Raw genomic sequence first — 20,965 nt, forward strand, 5'->3', positions numbered from 1 at the left:
TCTCGTGCAAATTATGAATATAAGTATCAAGAGTAATAACAGATTAACAGGTAAGAAAACATAAATAATATTTATAAAAGTTTCAAATGATTCTAAACTATATACCATTAGATAGATCTTGATTTTAGTAAAATATTAAAAATAGTTTCATATTTTTCTAAGCTAAGATAAATTTATTATAAATTTATAAATGTCAGTTCAAATTTAATATTTTTCTGAAAAAATACCGAATTCATTACCGACGGTAAAATACCGAATAAAAATCGTAATTTCCGGAAACGGTCGGAAGAGACCTAACCGTTTCCGTTTCCGATTTTTTTCTACCGATTTTATTTCCGTATTTGCAGGAACCATTTCCATTTCCGTTTAGACCCAAATTTTAGTAAAACTTCAAAAACGATTTCTAGTATTCGAAAATTACCGTTTCTATTTTTACCCCTAGGTGTGGTGTGGATGCGTGTGGGGGAGTGGCGCTGCAGAGGATGCAAGCGCACACACATGTTAGTGCCACGGGATGCTACAGAGTAATAAGGACTAATGAATTTGCTTGCTAATTTCTATCACTAGTGCATTCATTAAACTTCCAACTCCCTCTAAGACAGAATAACGTAGCGATCGAACTGAAGGTGCTTCTAGAGCCATATAATATTAAGGAGGTGTTTGGTTTTTAGAGATTAATTTTTAGTCCCCACTATTTTATTTAATTTTAGTATCTAAATTGCCAAATATGAAAACCAAAAATATATTATAGTTTTCGTATTTATGGACAAAAATAAAATAAAATGGAAAGACTAAAACTTAGTCTCTATAAACCAAACACTCACTAAAACTGCAGACATAATAATGCATTAGTATGCTTAAGTGGCAAATATGATAACAACAGTAGCTTTCAACTCGGTCTGAATGTAGACATGTAGCTGCGATACGTGACACGAAGGTTACAACAGTGACCTTCAATACTCAGTGTATTAAGCGAGTTTTATTTACAAAAGAATTTAGTTATGAAATGGAATTTGGAGTGTATCCCTCGAAAAAGTGTTCGCTGGAACTACTTTTGATTATTTTGCTGATGGTTACAACAAACTAATTTGAAGTGTAGCCTTCCATAAGTTGTACTTAGTACTTGAATTTGAACCTGTCTTGCTTATTTATATAAGCTAAAAAATGTACTACCAAATAGAACTATGTACGAAGAAATATTTTGATTTTACTTTGATTTTGCTAAAATTTTAGTATTATGTCACAACATATTGTATAGCATGGTATTAAATACTATGGTATGAAAAAACTTTGTTTCTAAACAGGGTCTTATGTAAAATGAATAAAGGGTCTTATGTAAAATGAATAAAGGTAAACTCTAAGAGCATCTTTAAGAGATTCTTTATTTGTGGCTCTCTATTTGACTCTATATTATATTTTCATAAATATTACACTTTATACGTAACATCTCACTTCAGCAGACTATCTATTTAGTTTGGCTAGTCAGGTGGCTAACCAAACTTAGCTAGTGAGAGAGTCAATTTGAAGAGTCGGATAGGCTGACGAGTCAGATAGCTAGTACGTTGGAGAGCTATTTTGTTGTTGAGTAGTCAAAATTTGGCTTCCTAAGTCATTTGGGTAGTTATCTCTAAGAGAAACATTTCATTTTTTTGCTCTCTATATGACTCTATACTGATCTTTTCATAAATATTACACTCTATATGTAATTTTACTTCAATAGACTATCTATCTAGTTTGACTAGTCAACTGTCTAATCAAATTTAGTTAGTGAAAGAGCTAATTTAGAAAGTCAGATAACTTAGCGAATTAGATAGCTAGTCACTGTAGAGTTATTTTAGTGTTGAGTAAGCTAAATTTGGCTTGAAAGCTATTTGGCTAGCCCTCTAACGAGCAAAACTCTCTCTTCAAAATAAAAACCTCACTAGAGATGGCAATGGGTACAAATCCGCCGGGTTTTGCTATCGCAAACCCGTACCCGTGAAAAATATTTACACCCATTAAAAAATCCGTACCCGTGACGGGTTTGAAATTTTGCCCAAACCCGTACCCATCGGGTTAGCGGGTACCCACGGGTTACCCGCGGGTTTTATCTCCAATATACTTATTCTTTCTATAATCAATAAGTATAATAATGATTAATGAGATCATGGTCCAAAATTTATGTAATGAACAACGAGTTCATGATTTGGTATAAAAAATATTAGTAGAGAGAATTAAATACAAATAATAAGTTGTATAATCAAGTTACCTTGCACTAAGTTATACATCCACCACATATATAACGCTAGTAATAACTATAATAGCAAGCAAGCAACACTCTCACCAACTACTTATACATTCACTATTTGATAAAAAATAGGAAGTAAATAGGTAGATAACAAGTTTGTTGTTCGTTTATAAAATAAAATGACAATATACACTAGGTTTGGTCGGGTTTAAAAAACCCACGGGTTCACGGGTTTGGGTACTATAGGAACAAACCCGTACCCATGAACCCGTCGGGTATACATTTATGCCCATTAACAAACCCATGGGTATGAAAATTGACCAAAACCCGTACCCTAGTGGGATAAAAACCCATCAGGTTTCGGGTTTCGGGTACCCATTGCCATCTCTAAACCTCACCCCTCCCTAGTATGCGACCCTGTTTCCTGTCTCCTACCCTCTTGCGGTCTTGCCAGCGCCCCTTCCTCCCTTCGTCTCCGCCGCCGCGGACTCCTCGCCGGAACCCTAAATGGACCCCGGCGCCGGTGCACACTACTCCGCCCGTACCGCGGAGGAAGTCTTCCGCGATTTCCGCGGCCGCCGCGCGGGCATGATCAAGGCCCTCACCAACGGTATGCTACCATCGCTCGCTCCGTTGTTCCGGATTTCGCTTGCTTATCTGGCGGCTTCGCCGGTGCTGACGTATTATTTGGTTTGGTGGTTTGCGCAGATGTGGAGAAGTTCTACCAGCTGTGCGACCCCGGTGAGTCTGCTCGACCTCCTCGGGGCCGCCGACAGTCACTTTGCTAGGGTTCGGGCGTTCGGTCGCCCTGCTTGGTGTCCCCAAGCTAAATTTTCCACTCGCTGTCTGGAAATGAGAACCTAGTACTGGTCCACTGTGGTTTCAGTTGATGATGTAATGGTTTGGAGTGTGGTGACTGGTGAGCGATTGCAATTGTAGATGGGCTGAAAGTGTAGATGGAATCCTCGAATTCGTGAGGAATTTATTGTTCATGCATTGGTTAGCTTGAATTTGACTTGCCTTCGATACTACACTGGAAAATGTACGAATTTATTTGAAGTTACAAGTTTAGTTGCTGGGATTCTATACTCAAAAGTAGCCACGGTTGTTGTTTCTTTATTTATTTTTTCTGTTTCTGCCATATTCCATAAATGCAACATAGGGTCAAGGACCTATCTTAGTTACTCTTTGTTTTAGTGAAGCCAGGGAACCATTTTTTGTGTGCCAATTGTGCCATAGGACTGGTTTAGGTGTGTGAGCTTGCTTCATTTATCTTGTATTTTAGCGCAACCATGTAGCCTTTTATTTTTAAGTCTAGAATTTTCTGCTTACACCTTGCACTGCACTGAGTAAATTACAAGTAACAAAAAACATTGGTCCTTTATATCTACTAATTCGTTTTTTTACAGAAAAGGAAAACTTGTGCCTTTATGGCTACCCCAACGAAACATGGGAAGTAACTTTGCCAGCAGAGGAAGTTCCTCCAGAGATCCCTGAACCAGCTTTGGGTATAAACTTTGCTAGGGATGGCATGAACGAGAAGGATTGGTTGGCGTTAGTTGCTGTCCACAGCGATGCCTGGTTACTAGCTGTTGCATTCTACTTTGCAGCCCGGTTTGGGTTTGACAAAGAGGCCAGGTAACGATTCCAGGCACTGGAACTTTTCAGTTTCCTTGAAAAAGAAATTTATATATCTATTGTTTTGTGTTCTTTATTTGCCTGAAGCCTACATTTTCACAAATTCATCTACAGTTTAGTGCTGACCAACAGATACAAAATACTTGCAAAGAGGAGTTCATCATTACTAACTTGTGATTCCCACCTGATAGGAAAAAAATCATTGTGATTTCTCCTTTGTTAAGGATCAGTTTGATCCTTATATTTAGTGTTTGCTTGTGCAGTTTGTGCATAAGCAAACATTTTGTTTTTGAAGTGACCTGCAGTTTCATTTGTACTGTTTGGATTACAAAAGAATTTACATGGATTATGATTCAAATTGATTGGCAATTGAGTGTTATTTGCCAATATATATATTTTGAGTGGTAAACTAACATGTTTACTGGGAAATGTTTGTCATATGTTGTGATATGGTAATGAATAGCGTCGATAGCACTTCGGCATTTCCAAAAACTGACTGGTGTACCATGAGGAGGCTTATGAGTTAGCAATTGAATTTCACACATGCTTGTGCCTTCGATACATTTGGGGAAGAGGCCTTTTAGAGACAGACTAGCTAGTATAGAGCGGAGGCTAAAGTGATGGGTTTCAGCCAGGAGAACTCATCTATTGCCGCTAGGCGCTAGCAATCAGAAAGAAACAACTTTGCCAATTAGGGAGAGGCATAATCAGATTTGAAGCCATGGACCGAGGTGAAATCAGTGGAATGGTCGAGGGAAGGATTAGGCAGAGACACAACTGTGGGTTGAGAGATGGTAGTCAGTTTCAACCATGGTGCACATGAGAAAATGTAGGCATGATTAGGGCCTGTTTGGCAGGGCTTCTTTGGGCTCAGACTCTAGAGGAGCCGAAGCCGGTGAAGCGAGTTGTTCAGGCTTCACTAGCTCCTAGTTCATTTCTGGAAGAGAATGAAAAATGACCCCTTCCTATAGGCAGAATATTCCCCACAAGCTAGAACTGTTTTGGGAGGAGAAGCCTTCTCAAACGGGCCTTACTAGATCACCTTAAATGATCTCCTTGTTTTAGTGGCCTCTCCTTAGTATCCTAGCACCTCTTTTGCTTAAAAGATTTGTACTGGAGTCTTTGTAGGGCTGTAAAACCCACTCAGTCCACCCATCCTAGGCCTAGCCTAGCCAAACCACTAGAATTTCTTACATGGACTGACTCGTTAGATAGGATGAAGCGCCCTACAACAAAGCGTCACCATCGTGCCCTCACAAACTTTCACTCTTCTTGAAGTCACCTTCACCTCAAGAAGTCAAGCCAAGGCCTAGAATTGATCTGACACCTTTTTTTGTCTCCCTAAATCCGCTCGTATACATTTTAAAACAGGCATTGTAGATCTGGCTTTGGATTAGTTCCTAGAGTCACACCAACAAGCTACCAGATTAGGTGGATGCACAGGGTGTCGCATAAGTCTCTGAAGCGGGAACCACGATAGTTGAGCGTCGTTGCCCACATAGCAGGTGGGGCAGCAACTGACCAGGAGTGTCACAGAGGCTTGCGAGTGCGATGGTTAGGAGGCCCCACACTTCAGCTAAAAGTTGGAACTCTTTCAATCCTCTTCTTGTGGAATCACTTCATGTTATTTGCTAATGTTGCACATTCTTATAAATTTCAAAACTCAATCTTATGTATGTTTGTGTGGTTTTGTTCTTTGAAATTGGAAGAATGTTGGACGCCTGTTCCTTTCTCATGTTTGGGGAGAGAATAAGGCAGGGGTTGGAGGAATACATTTGATTGCCACAGTTATGTGGTTACATCCCGTTATGATTAGCGTCACCTATAGGCGTCGGGCGGTTAGAGCCGAAATACCAAAGATTTTCTTCCTTAGATATTTTGCATTGTTTCCATAAAAAAGATCATGATTGATTTGTGATTAGGATCATGATTGATTATTGATTAGGAGGTTTCCCTAAAAATAAGGATGACAACTTGCTTAGAGTCAATCACACCGTGAAATCACTTGACTGCCATCGAGTTCGCGCCCGCATACAACGGATGCTCTTTGAATGATTTTAGTCACGAAAATGATGAATTCATCCTCGTTTCACAAGTCTGAAGATGACGTATCCAAAAATTTGGAGGAAAACGATTGATCGTGATCCATACATACTGAAAATAGTAATCAAGAGAAAAACAATGATTATTGAACTTTATCATACAAATGAAACCAAATTTGAATATGCAAGTAATAGCTAGAAAAGCTGAGTTAGCATAATTTAAAAATATTTAGCAACCTAAGAATTGGGAACTATTGGAGGCTAAGGTTGTTTTTCTTCCCAATGTGTATTTAGCAACTTGCTAAATATGAATTTAGGGAGTTTTTTAGGGAACTAATGGATATGCTCTTAGGGGTCAGGTAAGTCTCTCTCTCTCTCTCTCTCTCTCTCTCTCTCTCTCTCTCTCTCTCTCTGGTTTCCATAAAAATAAGGATACCTTGCTTAGCGGTCAAGTAAGCCTCTATATAAGGAGAGCTGGAGAGGAGATGTATCAATCTAATCAAGCAAGACAATTATCTTGCTTGGTCATAATGGCTATCTTCCATGTCTCTCTATCTCTCGCCTACTCCGTGTGCGCAATCATGGCTCACGCACGGCCATCGATCTCCTACCCGCACAACTTACGCAACCACAGTAGGATTCTGGATCCTATCACATCCATTATTAGTTCATTATATTCCTATATACTCCATTTTTTATTTCTTCCTTTTGGCCACCTAGACTGCCTAAATCCTACTAGGGGCATGTTTGGTTCCCAGCCATAAGTTGCCACCATTTGGCACACTTGCCCAATGTGAGGTGCTTAAAATATTTTGCCACACCTTAGTAAGCCTTAGAGAATCTTGTCACGTTTTTTGGGTCATGGACGCGTGGGACCTAATTTACTAGAAGAGAATATTGCCACACTTTGTGGTGGCAACCAGAGAGCAGCCAAAGTTGGTCAAACTTGCCTAACCATGATATGGCCTAACCGTTTAGCGTATGTAGGTCCTCTTGATCACCGTTTAGGTGGTAGGGGTGCAAATGGAATTGTTTGACTGAAGGGGTTCAGATGCTAATCTGTATCTGAATCCAGACATCCAAACTTCATGCCATTTCCAAATCCAAATAGTCAAAGTTGGATACTTGGTACGGTTATGATATGGATATATCAAGCACATCTGACACTAGAAAAGTTCTAACCGTTTAGCGTCTGTAGGCCCTCCTCATCACCACTTAGGTGGTAGGCACAGTTAGGAGCGCAAATGGAACCGTTCAACCAAATGGGTTCAGATACTAATCTCTATCTGAATCCAGGCATTCAATATCCGTGCCATTTCCAAATCTGAAAACTCAAAGCTGGATATTTGGCACGGATATGGTATGGATATACCAAACACATCTGACACTAGAAAAGTGATAAGTAGCTATTAAATTGACACAGAGGTAATGCACTGATTTTATGGCATTCTAGGGGAAGAAAATGACTCAATAAATTAGTTCCACACTGTTAGAGCTAAATTTTGACGATTAGTGAGTTCTAGGTTTGACTCATTGTCTAGTATTACTCATAGCTGCACAGTGCTCTTCACGGCACTTTAATAGTTTAATGACATAGAGCTTATAGTTGAAAGTTTGTTGCTAGCAGAATTAAATCATCATTTGTAAAGAAAAGGAGGAGACTCTTGGTCGAAATGAAGAGTAACAAGTACTGTAGAAAGTGTATATTTCTGGTTTTGCAGTTCTTTGGTTGTTGCTTTACAACACATATTTGTGATCTCCTTACTCAACATCTTGGTGTGAACTAGTGCAGATGGTTTTTAAAAACTCGACCTACGGGGGTAAGACAACCCCAAGCATTATATTAAGAAGACCTCACGCAGGTCAAGAAAACCCCCGAACCCCTGCCCACCCATACACAACGGCACCGTAGCTCATGTGAGAACACTACCGCGACCTGGACCGGGTCTTAGACTTGTGCTTTGGCATGGAACAGGCGAGGTTTTTTTTAACCGCATCCTGAAATTAGCTCCCACGGGGAGTCGAACCCAGACCTGAGGAGTGCACTACTCATACCACCTAACCAACTCAGCTAGAGGCTCTTTCACAGTGCAGATGTTTTTATAATTGGGGCAATTGTGATTATACCCTTCTTCGGCATTGCAATTGCGATTTTATCCCTCGTTTTTTAACTTTGTGATTTTACCCCTCTATTTTGAAAATGAAGCCGTTGTTTGCCCCTCTCCCCTTAACACCGTTAGTGAAAATCAGAATTGGTGATTAAAAAACAAAAAACTGAGGGGTAAAATCACAAATGCAAGGTGAGATATGAGTATAATATAATCACAATTATACCCATCTCTCACCTTGCATTTGTGATTTTACCTCAGTTTTTTATTTTTTAATCACCGATTCTGATTTTCACTAACGGTGTTAAGGGGAGAGGGGCAAACGACGGCTTCATTTTCAAAATAGAGGGGTAAAATCATAAAGTTCAAAAACGAAGGGTAAAATCATAATTTGGAATATTCTTCGTTTGGCCTGTTACCTTGTTCATGCAATGCATTTTCACTATTGATTATTTTTTTCAAGTTCCCTGCTCAACTCCAAGTATTATCGTTTTGGTCATAACCTTAGACCTTTCTTATTTATTGTTCTCCATTCTTTTTTATGAACACGTTGCTCTAGTTATAGAGTATATTGGATGAGGGCATTCGTTCTACAAATCTGTTTTTGTTAGAGAAGTTAATAATTGACCACTTGAACAACTGTAGCTAGTTGTTATCTACTGGGTAGATTGGTAGACTGACCAGAATAGACGTCTCCCTTTTTGCACTACTTCAGGAAAATATATGTCGGTGATTACATTACATGAGTATGTGTTGGTGGTTACATTACATGACTTCAAAAAAATATATGGATGTGGAAATACACTTGGGCTGAGGGGTAGAAGTAACCAACTGATAGAAAAAGGAATCTGATAGTTTTTTTTTTCTTACAAGCTAAGACCGTCTCCATCAGTTCACAAAACACTGATTTGCACTATAGATTGCATTGTTCGCAGAATGAAGTTTGAATATGGGGATGTGGATAGGTAAGCTGTTGGAGATAGCCTAAGGGGTGGCTTACAAGGATTTGGTCAAGCTAAGGCTTAAGTGAACAACAAAAACATTATTTTTAGTGGACCTTCACCAGTTCGGAGTATTCAGATGACTATTTTTGCATAGAATAAACAGGTTTATGCTTCTATATGGATGCTTGAAAATGTGTGGTTTGCGTTTCTCCTTAACAGGCGGCGACTCTTCAACATGATAAATAACTTGCCCACAATATTTGAAGTAGCGACTGGGGTTGCCAAGAAACAAAACAAGGAGAAGGAACCCAATAATACCAGCAAAAGCAACAAACCAAGTTCGAAAATGGTAAAGTTTAGACACTAATCATGCTACCCTTCAATGTTTTCATCACTGATGTTTTTCTGTTTCAGACAACAAGACCCGAGTCTCATTTGAAGGCGACAAAAGTGGCGCCCCCTAAGGATGAAGATGATGAGAGCGGTGAAGAGTATGAAGAAGAGGAAGAGCGTGATAACACCTTATGTGGATCCTGTGGAACAAATGACGGCAAGGACGAATTCTGGATCTGTTGTGATAGTTGCGAGCGGTGGTACCATGGGAAGTGTGTCAAGATCACGCCTGCACGAGCTGAGCACATCAAGCACTACAAATGCCCAGATTGCAGCAACAAGAGGGCAAGAGCCTAGCACCAAGCCCTGCTGTGACTCTGGAGTGAAGTAAGCGCCAAATCATTGATGTCTGCAGATATATGCCTAGCTGTCTAGCTTGTAGACTTGCTTTCCATTTGGAATGAACGCTGTTGATTCACTCGGTTGCCCTCAGCAGCTCATGTTGCTCAGGCTTAATTGTGTTTAATGTTTTACTAGCGAAACAAAATGTGCCAGTGTGTTGCATCGGAGCGTATATTTTATTATCCGGTAATCGTACCCATAGCAAACTTGTCTATACGTTGCAACAGGACGTATTATTGTGCGGTTATTTAAGGCTAGCCATTTTTGTTTGACTAAAATTGAGCCAGCCTTATTTCAAATAAATATCAAGGCCAACACTTAGAATTATTGTAAGCTAGCTATTTTTGTTTGATTAAAGCTGAGCCAACCTTATTTCAATTAAATATCAAGGCCAACACTCAGAATTAGATGCTGTAGCTACAGTGGACTTCTAACAAGTTTTGGCCTCGTTTGTTTTAGTTTTTTTCTAGATTTTGGCCGACAGAAGCTGTCATGGACCGCCAAACGTCTAGCTTTTTACTTGTTTTTGGAAGAACCGATTTGATGAAAACAGTCAAAATCAATACGAACACATAATTGTCCAAGTCGTTTTCGTCACTTTTTAGATTCTAAACCCTAAATCCTAGGTGTTCGTATCTTTCTACCCACATAATCTCTCACAATATTCAGATTCTTTCTAAGTTAGATTCTCAGAAAACCTGGTTCGCAAAAAGCTAAAACAAACAGACCAGTCTAGGATGGCGGTATCACGTACAAAGTTAGACTATCTACGGCGGTTTTCTCTATATCATCTCTCTAATTTTCATTTTTTTCATAACCCTCTAAAAGATTTCATCCCCTAAATTCTAACTCCAGGAGCAGTTACCTCTAAATCCATCAACTATACAAATTCTAACTCCAGGAGCAGTTACCTCTAAATCCATCAACTATACACAATACACTATATTTTTAATATAAGTTAGATTTTTCACATATATTTATCATAGTCTTAGGGGAAAAGAGAGACAACACTGTATATTTAGGGACAGAAGGATCTGCCCTTAAATTCAGTGTGTTCTTTACCGTTGGATTTTAGGGTACCTCTAAAGCTTTAGGCGATATGTGGTGGATAGCTGATTGCCGCCTTTTTATTCCTACCACATATATCACAATTGACAATAAAGCAAAATACTAAAAAAGAAAACATCCTTTTAGCACTCGGTTTGGTTGAATGGAGAATGTCCAATAACGTCTAAATCTTCGTCTTTTCAGTGCTGACATGAATATCACAATTGGCAATAGAGAAAAAAAAATATTGGCACTCGGCTTGTTGGTTGAATGGAGAATGACCAGTAATGTCGAAGAGGCAGTGATTTAGCCAATTTTAAAAATTATTTTATAAAACAATGTCTTTATTTTCACATAGCTACAACCTATATAAGAAAATAATATATCTGGACGTGTAATTATGGTTTTATTTGATGTGTTTTTACCTTCGTAAAATAGTTATGCAACCTAGATCTTATTTTTATTATTAGTCTAGCAAGCTAAACTAGGATACACAACCTAATTAAATAATACATAAAATATGAAAGCTTAATTGAGCTAGAGTTGCAAACTCACCCTGATATTTTTAACGAGGTATCGATAAGCTTACGCTTTCTCTTAGTACTTACAAGGACCAAGCCTCGAGTCAGGCAACTTCGTGAATAACCTCTTGTCTTCCCCATGTGTAAGTACATCTCTAAGATGGCCTCTCCACATCGTCTCCACTATCGAGCTTCTGGCCAAAACATCACGTGTTTCATTTTCTTTGGTACATAGTAGCATAAACACAATGCAAGTTATAACTTGCATATAGGATCAGTAACCATCATCCAACTCATCAATATCAAGAGCATAATCATGTCTTGATCATCGCCATCTTTTTCACTATTGCTTGCTTCAATTTCATTGGTTGTTGGCACCTAGCAAAGCTAGATGGTGCTGGTAGCCGCTGGCGATAATGGAGGTGACGGGCACAGGATGTTGGCGATAGTGGAGGCGATCGACGCTGGCTTCTAGCGACAGGTGATGGGTGGTGGCGCTAGAGGAGGGAGGAGGGAGGCGGCGCTAGAGGATAGGAGGAGGGAAGGCTAGAGTACAGGGGCAGCAAGGATGGGTCTTGACCTGAGAGCTGATGGGCATGAGAGGCCTAATAGTCTAAAACGTCCTAAGCGTGCATAGAACATCCCAAAATGTCAGAACGACACGAAACAGACATTTAAACGTGTTTTACGGACGTTCTACGCGATGTGGTCAAAACGCTCGGATGTTTCAACTTCTAATCACGTTTTACCGTTTAAACGTCGATTAAACGACGTTTAAATGACGTTTTAATAACCATGTGGCGCACCAACTCTTTTGGTGTGTTCCTTGGCTGTTAGACAGTTCAAATGGTCGGTTAGGTTGGTATTTATAGTCCCAAATTTCAAAACTGGTCATTGGCAAAAAAAAAGTGTAGCATTGTGTGTATGCATCGGATATATCCGGTGGTAGCACCAGAAATCACACTAGATTTATAGTAATTCGACCATGAAATTTGATCGTTCTTTGCTTTTTCTTTGAGTATCAGACAAGAGCATAACATTTTTATCTCAACTACCCTAACTATTATCTTTCTCTCTTTCTTTTAATTCAACATAAACAAATAGTGTATCATATACATGGTTACACATTTATTGTTAATTGTAATTATTTTGACATTGTTACTAAATAATATTGTCAGGAGCAAAATTTAATCGATTCTTAAACCCCGATTGCATCATCGTCAACAAAAAAAACCATTTGTTCCCACTCCACATACCCGAGGCCGACCCAGAGTCCCCCAACTTCCTCTTCTTTTGGCTCTCGAGACGAGGTCAGCATCGACAACTTCCTCTTCTTTGGCTCTCAAGACGAGGTCAACAACGGCCACTTGCAGTGGCGCTCGAGGGTGGCGCCCCCTCCGCCGGCGCCGCAGGTGGTGGGCTGCGAATGCTGATTGGGTGTCGTGGCGCGGCGCCGCCCACACAACCGCCGCATCGTTGCGATGGCGATCGGCGACTGCTGGAGCGTCCTTGAACTTGTCTTCATCCTCCACCCCAGCCATGGTGGCGTCGATAGCACCTGCCAGGCTAAGGGACGTGGGCACGAACGACTTCACAGTGAGCGTGACAAAGGAAAATAGCGTGCCGCTTGCCTTGGAGAGAGAGAGTGACCTCCGCAAAGTAGTGTGCTCCATGGAGGGCACGAAGCGACAAGCCTCTACAGGAGGACGAATGGAAGAAGCATGCACTGTAGATAGTCTAGCTCCTCGTCGGTTTGAGACCAGGAGCTATTCTGGCTAATCTATGTTAATATAAATAAACATACCATTCTAGCTGGAATGTTCCAGAACAAACGAAAAGGGCCTTAATCTTTACTAGAAACTCGCGAGTGGTACAAACGGTACATGAGCACAGTTGAATTAACTTGTATCAAACTGGATAGTAACTAAATTTTTTTTGTGAACATTATATCAACATAAATCAAAGCGTTTCATGGTTTTGGACAAAGATGGGTAGACAACGGCATACAAATCTAAGTGTACGTAAAATGCAAGTGCTGAAGCTTAGCATTGATGGAACATTGTAGCCAAATGCAATAAACAGATTTGTAGCGCTGAGTTCAATTTGATAAGGTATCAATATATGACGTAAGGTAGCTATAATAGCCAACTTGGATTGTACTTTTTTTTGTAGTAATGAAGTTTTCAAGTTCTGGAAATGTAACAGCATGAAGTTCTTAGAGATTATATTATAGAAGAGCTTAGAGATTACAATACAGTAGGCGTAGCTATATGAATGTGGATCAAAAGCAGTGGTGTTAATGACCACAGAAGCAGGTTAGGAGCAGGGTGGTCTTAATCTTAGAAGCATTGGTCTTAAAGATTACAAAAGGAGCTAATTAGCAATAAACAGATTTATAGCGTCGAGTGTTTTTAAGACTTTGCCGAGTGCTTCAGGCACTCGGCAAAGACGGCGATTCCGGTAGTGTAACTGCATGTCGCAGCGCATTAGTGATATGCTAGGAGCATAAAATTAAAGTATGCAAATAGGTAACAGATTGTGTATGGTGGACAAAAAAGGAAACTATAAGTACTATGAATATAAATTTTAGACTATTCAAACAAATTGTTCGCATTTCGGAGGAAATGTAAATGAAGTTCAATACCTATGTCACATTGAAGATGCGCATGGTATAGCTGCAATAGCAGCTGCTGCCGATTCTCACACCAGTTTATTTGGTCGGATGGATTGGACCATCCAAATTCCTATTTTGTTAGTTCAAAATTTCAGATGGATCACACAACAGTTCTTTTGTATGTTTGGCTGGATGTGGATGGATAAGCAAGGTACCATTATCTTCTTGAAATGGGGAGGGGGGGGAGCAAAGAGGGCAGGGTACCTGTGTCGCACAGAAATTCCACCGAAGCTTTGTGTAGAGCTCGCCGCTGCCGACAGTTGGACGGGGATGACGACGTGTTGAAGAAGCAGGCACCGATAGGTTGCGGAGGACTATGGACGGCACTGAAGAAGCAAGGAGTGCACGATCATGGGTAGTTCGACGGAGACGACGATGACGCGTGGAAGAAGCAGCCGACGGCGATGACGATGCGTTGAAGAAGCAGCCGGCGATAGGGTGCATGGGGGATGGGGCCGTGGACGGCGCCGAAGAACCGTAGAACGCACGGTTGCTGGCAGTTCGACGAAGATGACGCTGACGCCTTGAAGGAGCAGCGGCCGATAGGGTTTCCACGTTCGGTATCGCCGCAGCGCAGTGAGCTATCTCTCGAAGAATCCAGTGGCGACAGCTTGGAATGGAAGGCGACGGATTTGGGCGCTGCATGTTAGCCGACATGCCGTGGATGTCCAATCGAACGGTTGAAAGAATTACGACACACGTGGACGCTCTAGGAGGCGAGATTCCCTCCGCGCGCTATTATATAGAATGACAGAACACATTTTAATTCCTCAGCATATCATATTTCTCTTTTGTATACACAAGTCACATTTTAATTCCTCAACATATCATATTTCTCTTTTGTATACACAAGTCAGACACGTAGGGTCACAATGGACATTTTAAACCTACTAACTTCTCTCGAAGAAGCTGCTTCTCTACAAAAACTAAAGCCAGAGTTTTTAGAGTCATAGCCCCGCTAAACTGGTCCTAAATAGAAAAGTAAGAACAGCCACGGTAACCAGCCCATCATGGACGATGACTAACAAAACAGAGCACTATCTCTATATATATCGAGACATCCGAGGGTGTTTGAAGTGCAGTAATTCGTAGGAATAGTGCAAAAAATCATAGGAATCAGTTTAATTTCACGAAACATACGCAGAAAACATCTCCCTTGTTCCAAACAGGCCTGAGACAAATGATCAAATCAATTTGCATATAAACACTGATATTCTTTACGAAAACTGGCATGTACCGCTCCCCAAATTAGGGAAATGAGGACCACGATACCGCAAGGTTAGCAGGGGGGATTGTTGTCAGATAGTCAAAACAAATCAGCCGATGACCACTTAGTCCGGTCAACATTAGGAAAGATAGCCGCCTCCATTATACAATACCAAAAGAATATACAAGAGCTGATTGTTAGTCGATCTTCCGCAGTTTGGAGCCTTCACGGACCCTTCCTGAGTCAGCACCCCCCTGTCATGGTGGTTGTTGCGATCTAACGCTCCTGCATACAGGAAATCGTGCCGATAAGATTTACTGCACATTTTAGTAAAATAGTAGAAACTGTGTTCTAGTGCGAGAACTAACCAGGTTCAAGTACTGTTCCTGCAGGATCAGGACTCATGACAATTTGGTGCATTTTATGTACTTGAGCTGATTGTCGACTTAAGTTAGTTTCGCTGACTCACATACCAATTGTATGAAAAAGAACTCATCCTCTTCATCATGAAAAACGAAAAAGGCTTGGATCATTGTGGTACTGCTCCACACAATCTTGCTCGTCCCGGGTTAAGAAGTGATTCAGACATTATCCATCCCTGTGAGGAAAAAAAGGGGTTATTAACTCAAAAAAGAATAAACCACGTGTTTTGTATGAGGTGTAACCATACAAAGGTGACATTTACCTGTTCTCTTGCTTTCTTCTTGAAAACTCCATAAGATGACATAACGATCTTGCACGACTCTTCGATGTGTGGTACAAAGTCCATGTTCAGTGGGTCATACTGGTACGACCGGTTGGAGTTCATGCGCTTCCGTGCATTCAGGTTAGCATGTGAGGCATTGATGAAATGCAGTAACACATGTGCCTGTTAATAAAAAACATGGTTGACGAGGATAAGAAAACGCGAAGAACTTTAGCAGTGGAATCCTACCAAATAGAATACAATCAACGCTTACATGAAAAGCAGCTTTGAGAATGTCATCTGGCTTTGCTTGGTCCTTGAGCAAAGCATATACCTTGTCCTTTGTTGGGTTATATGTAACAATATACCTCTCATCCTGCAGCCAAACCACGTTGCAACTTCACAGAACAATCCTTGATTACACCAAAGAAAGAAAGCATTCAGAATGGAGCAAATAAGATGGTACCTCGAACAAAGGTTTTATAGCAAGAAACGAAGCAGGTTCTTGAAACGCATCTCCAAATCTTGATCCTGTAAGAGAACAAAACTGATGAGTAGAGGTTCTACATTGCACCAGCATACAGGAATATATAAGATTACTAAGAGCGCAAACCTATTGCAACTGGCTCATGTCGCCAAGGTGGATTAAATATTGTCTCTTGTGAGTTTCCATCCTTCAGCGAGGGTACATACCCTGCACCAGTAAAACAGGAGACAAATATCACACAGGGAGACATGCAAATAACAAAGTGGCAACTGAAGAGTACTATGTTTGTCAGCTAATTCCACTATTAAAATCTAATCTTCTAAATTCAATTGCATGAACTGCATACTACTTACGGATAAAATTTCAGTTCTTTCTCATAAACACATCTGGTGTATTTAGAATAATGTCACTAACAATTTATTAGTTTCTATGTTGACTCTGAAACACAGTAGTATTTGCACACAAACACAAAATCTCTTTGCAGAACTTGTACAGAATTTTTATACAAAGCATATGTTGACATACCAGTCCTGATGAAAGAATCCACAGCCACAGTGAACCTTGCCCTATTCAGGGTGTTTAGTACAACAGATCTCACCTGATTATAAAATAATATTAGTTCTGTTACCTGGAAGTTTATCAGGAAAAAATCAGATCACAAGAGCAACACACTTAATGGATTTGAAAGTGTACCTCATGATATGAACTGAGAAGATATCCACACGACAAGAAGGCAAATGAAGTTACCAGTGATGGATTGCTCTTTGAGATTAGTATGCTCATTCCAGTTCCCAACTTCACAAACAAAAAATGTAAATCAAAAGATATCTTACAAAACTAAATCAGAGAAGGGGAAAATGGCAGTGATTGAAAAAGCATAATATGATAATAACACAATGGCGGCAGCAAAAAAAAGCTCCAAGTTCAATGAAAAACATGAACACATACCAGATCAGCAATGTTTCCAACACTTTCTCCTTTAGCAGTAACATCACCGATGTTTTCTCCTTTTGCATACGCCTTGTAAATTGGTGTTCGAGTAGAGGTGGAAGTGACAGCAGCAACATTCTGATAGGAGAAAATGCATCAAACAAGTAGAATACATTTCATCACCCATTTTGCAAGGCAAGTTAAAAATATTAGTAACATACTATAGCAAGAACCTGTTGCAAGTTGCAACAAATCAGTAGGACAAACCTTAACAACATTTGCTATGCATGCCATTGGTAGGAAAAGCTGTGGGAAAGCTGCAGTAGCTAATTCTATCCCAGCTCCTAACTCCATCAAGAGATCACCAGAAAAGCGTAGCTATAGGAAATTTTCATTTCAAATAGTCATTAGCATGAAAGAAAACTAAGTACTGCAGAAGGGCACACATTGAACCTAATATATGCACCTGCTTCAGGTCATAATCAAATTTCTTCCCTTGGCGGGCAAAAAGCATCTTTCCAACACGCCCAGCCCCATCCTGTAGTAGCAAAACAATGCAGACATCAAACAGTAGTTTTTTTTTTTTTTTGCTAACTGCACATAGTGGATCTAGTGAAAAAAAGTCACAGTTCACAAGTGCTATTTTCTGTAAGAAAGGCATTAACAGTACTAGAGATATAGTTGGATAGATCTTAATGACATTGTGGATACTATATTGCAAATTTTCTTCTTCTCTTTGAACATGACTATGATAAATATCACAAAAGGGAATTCTATTGATCAGTTTTTCAACAAAGAATTGGAAAAGGTATTTCCACCTTGAGAATCCAGTTGATAGCCACAGCACCAGATGCAGCCCTGCTTTGGGAGACTCCAACAGAGTTGAGCAAGGTCCTTGTTGTAAACACACCCATTGCTCCACCAAAGAAATGCTGGCAAGAGAAAATTAAAGGAAAATCTAAATAAATGCATCTATCCAGTAGATCATGGAACCCAAATATATTGTAATGAAAATATACCTTCAATGCTCTCCATGTCATGTATGGAACATATGAAGGTGTGACACTATCTGGAAAGCCTTCGGGCACAACATATGATCTTATAAAGGACATGATTTCCTGCACCAACAAAAATATGTGTGGAAATTGCAATCACTATATTAGTTCATCATTCTAAATCATGACCATTCATTTTATCTGGTATTTCTATAGTTGAAAACACAGGAGGTAATCAACACCAAAAGATTAAAAAAAACAAGGAACAGTGTGCAGTGTGCTATTGAGCGGCATCCAACAAACAACTAGCTTCAACGAGACACCAGGGTCACTTTGCCTAAAGATTGCAACTTTGCTCCACCAGCAAGGCAGCAAAGTCCATAAAATAGACAGCCTGAGGTCAGAACAAGTTGACCCTGAATCACATACTTGGCCATGCATGATAAACCTAACTGAGGAAATCGAATTCAAAGCCAACCGGCGACTCAATACCAAACCACATTCAATGAAAAGGTTGAATTAATTGCTCGGAGACAAGCAACAGAAGAAAAAAAAAAGACCTAACTTTTCTTTTCCAGAAATCAACAACGAGGCCTACTGTTGCGGATCCAATCTGGACGGAAATTATTGAAATTTCCACGCTTCGCCTCAAAGGCTCAAACAACCAGACAATTAGCTTGCGCCAAATTCCGACCAAACAATTGTTTCAAGCATATTCATCCGCATGCTATCAGATCCAAGTGCGAATTCTGATTCGTTGCTGCTGCCGAGACCTCAAATCCCCGACAAAGGAAGCACCAGCCCACCACCACCAAAAGACCGATAAATCCATATCCTCCTCGCCAAACCACATCATCTCACCAAACCATCTCACAAGTGTGAACAGAGCAATCGAATCGACACAAGAAGACCAAACCATGATCAACAGTGTCAGAAACCCCTCGGGTCCAGGGCAGCACGAGGGGGTGGCCTCACCTCGACGGGCGGCATCGGGGACTGGAGCGGGACGGCCTTGAAGGCGCCGCCGACGGACGCCCTTCCCTTGGCCTTGACCGCGGCGCCGGCGGCGTCGACCACATAGCTCCACCGCCTCCCGTCGACCTCCTCCAGGCACAGCACCCCATCCCTAGCGATCTCCGCCGGCACTGCCGCCGTCGCCGGGACCCTGGCGGCCGGGGCGGTAGCCTTCGCCGTGGCCTCGGCCTCCCTTACGGCGGTGCGCACCGCGTCCCGCACGGCAGGCGCGGACAGCGTGACGGTCTGCGCTGCTGCCGCCCCTGCTCCCGCCGCAGGCCGCTTCAGCCCCATCGCCGGCGCCATGAGGTGGGGGACGCGGGGGTGGGTGGGTGGGTGAGATTCAGATGTGGTAAAGGGCGTTGCCGAAAGCCAGCGAAGCAGCGCGGCCGCCCGGAGAGATGGACGATGCCTTTTATACCCGGCTCGTCTCCGACTCGCAGCCAGGAGATCGCGCGACAAGGCTACGAGTGGGTTGGGCTGGAGACGATGTTTTACTTCTGATGACTGGCAGCGTGGGGTCGGAAGCCGGTGGCCCCATGTATCGGCGTGATGAGGAGGACTGCTGGAGTTGTGTGGCGGGTGCGGGCCCGGGGGGGAATGGTTGGCAGGCCGCGTCCGCGTGAGCTGCAGCGGGCTCCCGCTCTGACCGCCAGTGCCCAGTGGGACCAGATGGAATTTCGGGCCCACGTTTCAAAGGGTACTGTATATTTGGCTGACATTTTTTTGCAACTCCAGTTCTTTGGGGCGAAAATCCTCAAAATAATGTACCCCTCCGTTCTTTTTTATTTGTCGCATTTTAATTTAAAAATAAACTAGCTGACGATAAATATTCGAGAACGGAGATAATATATAGGAGTTTAAACTATATAATACATGAAAAAACATAACAATAGGTACTAATTAAAAGATAATAAATTGATATCAGTTTAAAGAGATACCAAATCTAAGTGGTTCAGTTTGATTGATACCATTTGAGCTGAATTATGGTTCTTATCTATGGGGACTTCGTTTTCTTTACAATAAGACTACTATAGATATGATAAACTTGAAAAGGTGTTAGTATTAAAGTTTTCAACTTGTAGGAAGATGTCTCCCTAAAAATCTGTTTATATTTAGAATTTGAATATAGGAACAACATACTATTAACGGGGATTCAATTTGCAAGCTTGAATGCAAAACCAATGCTCAAACTCCACCACACATACTCTAAAGGGCCTAGAATCATAACCACAAAATTTTGGACTCTTTGGGATTTTTGTGCCTATGCAACACTATCATACCCCGACACTACTTCCTACCCAGTAGTGCCAGCCTTAATATATCTGTTAGGATAGATGAAGGGTATTTATACCCCCTAATGTTCCCCAATTATCATTGTTTGATCAGATCTGACTAGTGTTCAAGATTACATGCCTCACTCTCTCTGGCACACTCTTGTGAAGGTCCCATATCTCTCTAAATGTTTCCCTAAGCAATTTCATAAGAGATTAGGTCTTCAATCAAAGATTTGAACTTACAAAATTGTTTTTATACTCATGAGCATCCAGTCCACGTTCATGCCAATGTTTGAATTTTTACCCTTGTTGCTCCTAGCCACTAGAGCGTCATCCGGTGAGCTACGCTGCTCCTTGTGGTAGTCTTGGAGGTTTATAATCAACATGGAGGTAGGACGTCTTTGTGGTGAGCTAAACCACACGATAAATCTTTG

At 41.1% G+C, this 20,965-nt stretch overlaps 2 protein-coding genes across 2 annotated transcripts; one reads left to right on the top strand and one right to left on the bottom strand.

Annotated features, from left to right (window-relative positions):
- Positions 1-2,600: 2,600 nt before the first annotated feature.
- Positions 2,601-9,834, top strand: LOC100283630 (uncharacterized). The gene is made up of 5 exons (NM_001156531.2): positions 2,601-2,837; positions 2,936-2,968; positions 3,637-3,865; positions 9,179-9,308; positions 9,374-9,834. Exons 1-5 carry the CDS (start codon positions 2,735-2,737, stop codon positions 9,647-9,649), a joined length of 771 nt encoding a protein of 256 aa, NP_001150003.1. The 5' UTR covers positions 2,601-2,734; the 3' UTR covers positions 9,650-9,834.
- A 5,283-nt stretch (positions 9,835-15,117) lies between these two features.
- On the bottom strand, positions 15,118-19,607 carry LOC100278802 (uncharacterized). Its single transcript, NM_001151959.2, has 14 exons — positions 19,216-19,607; positions 18,265-18,363; positions 18,064-18,177; positions 17,712-17,783; positions 17,513-17,623; positions 17,264-17,383; positions 17,009-17,110; positions 16,841-16,913; positions 16,442-16,522; positions 16,295-16,359; positions 16,103-16,204; positions 15,829-16,011; positions 15,512-15,741; positions 15,118-15,428 (listed from the first exon to the last, which is right to left on the bottom strand). Exons 1-13 carry the CDS (start codon positions 19,558-19,560, stop codon positions 15,673-15,675), a joined length of 1,536 nt encoding a protein of 511 aa, NP_001145431.1. The 5' UTR covers positions 19,561-19,607; the 3' UTR covers positions 15,118-15,428; positions 15,512-15,672.
- Positions 19,608-20,965: the final 1,358 nt, after the last annotated feature.

This window comes from Zea mays, chromosome 6, assembly GCF_902167145.1.
Source record: "Zea mays cultivar B73 chromosome 6, Zm-B73-REFERENCE-NAM-5.0, whole genome shotgun sequence".
Lineage (NCBI taxonomy): Eukaryota > Viridiplantae > Streptophyta > Magnoliopsida > Poales > Poaceae > Zea > Zea mays.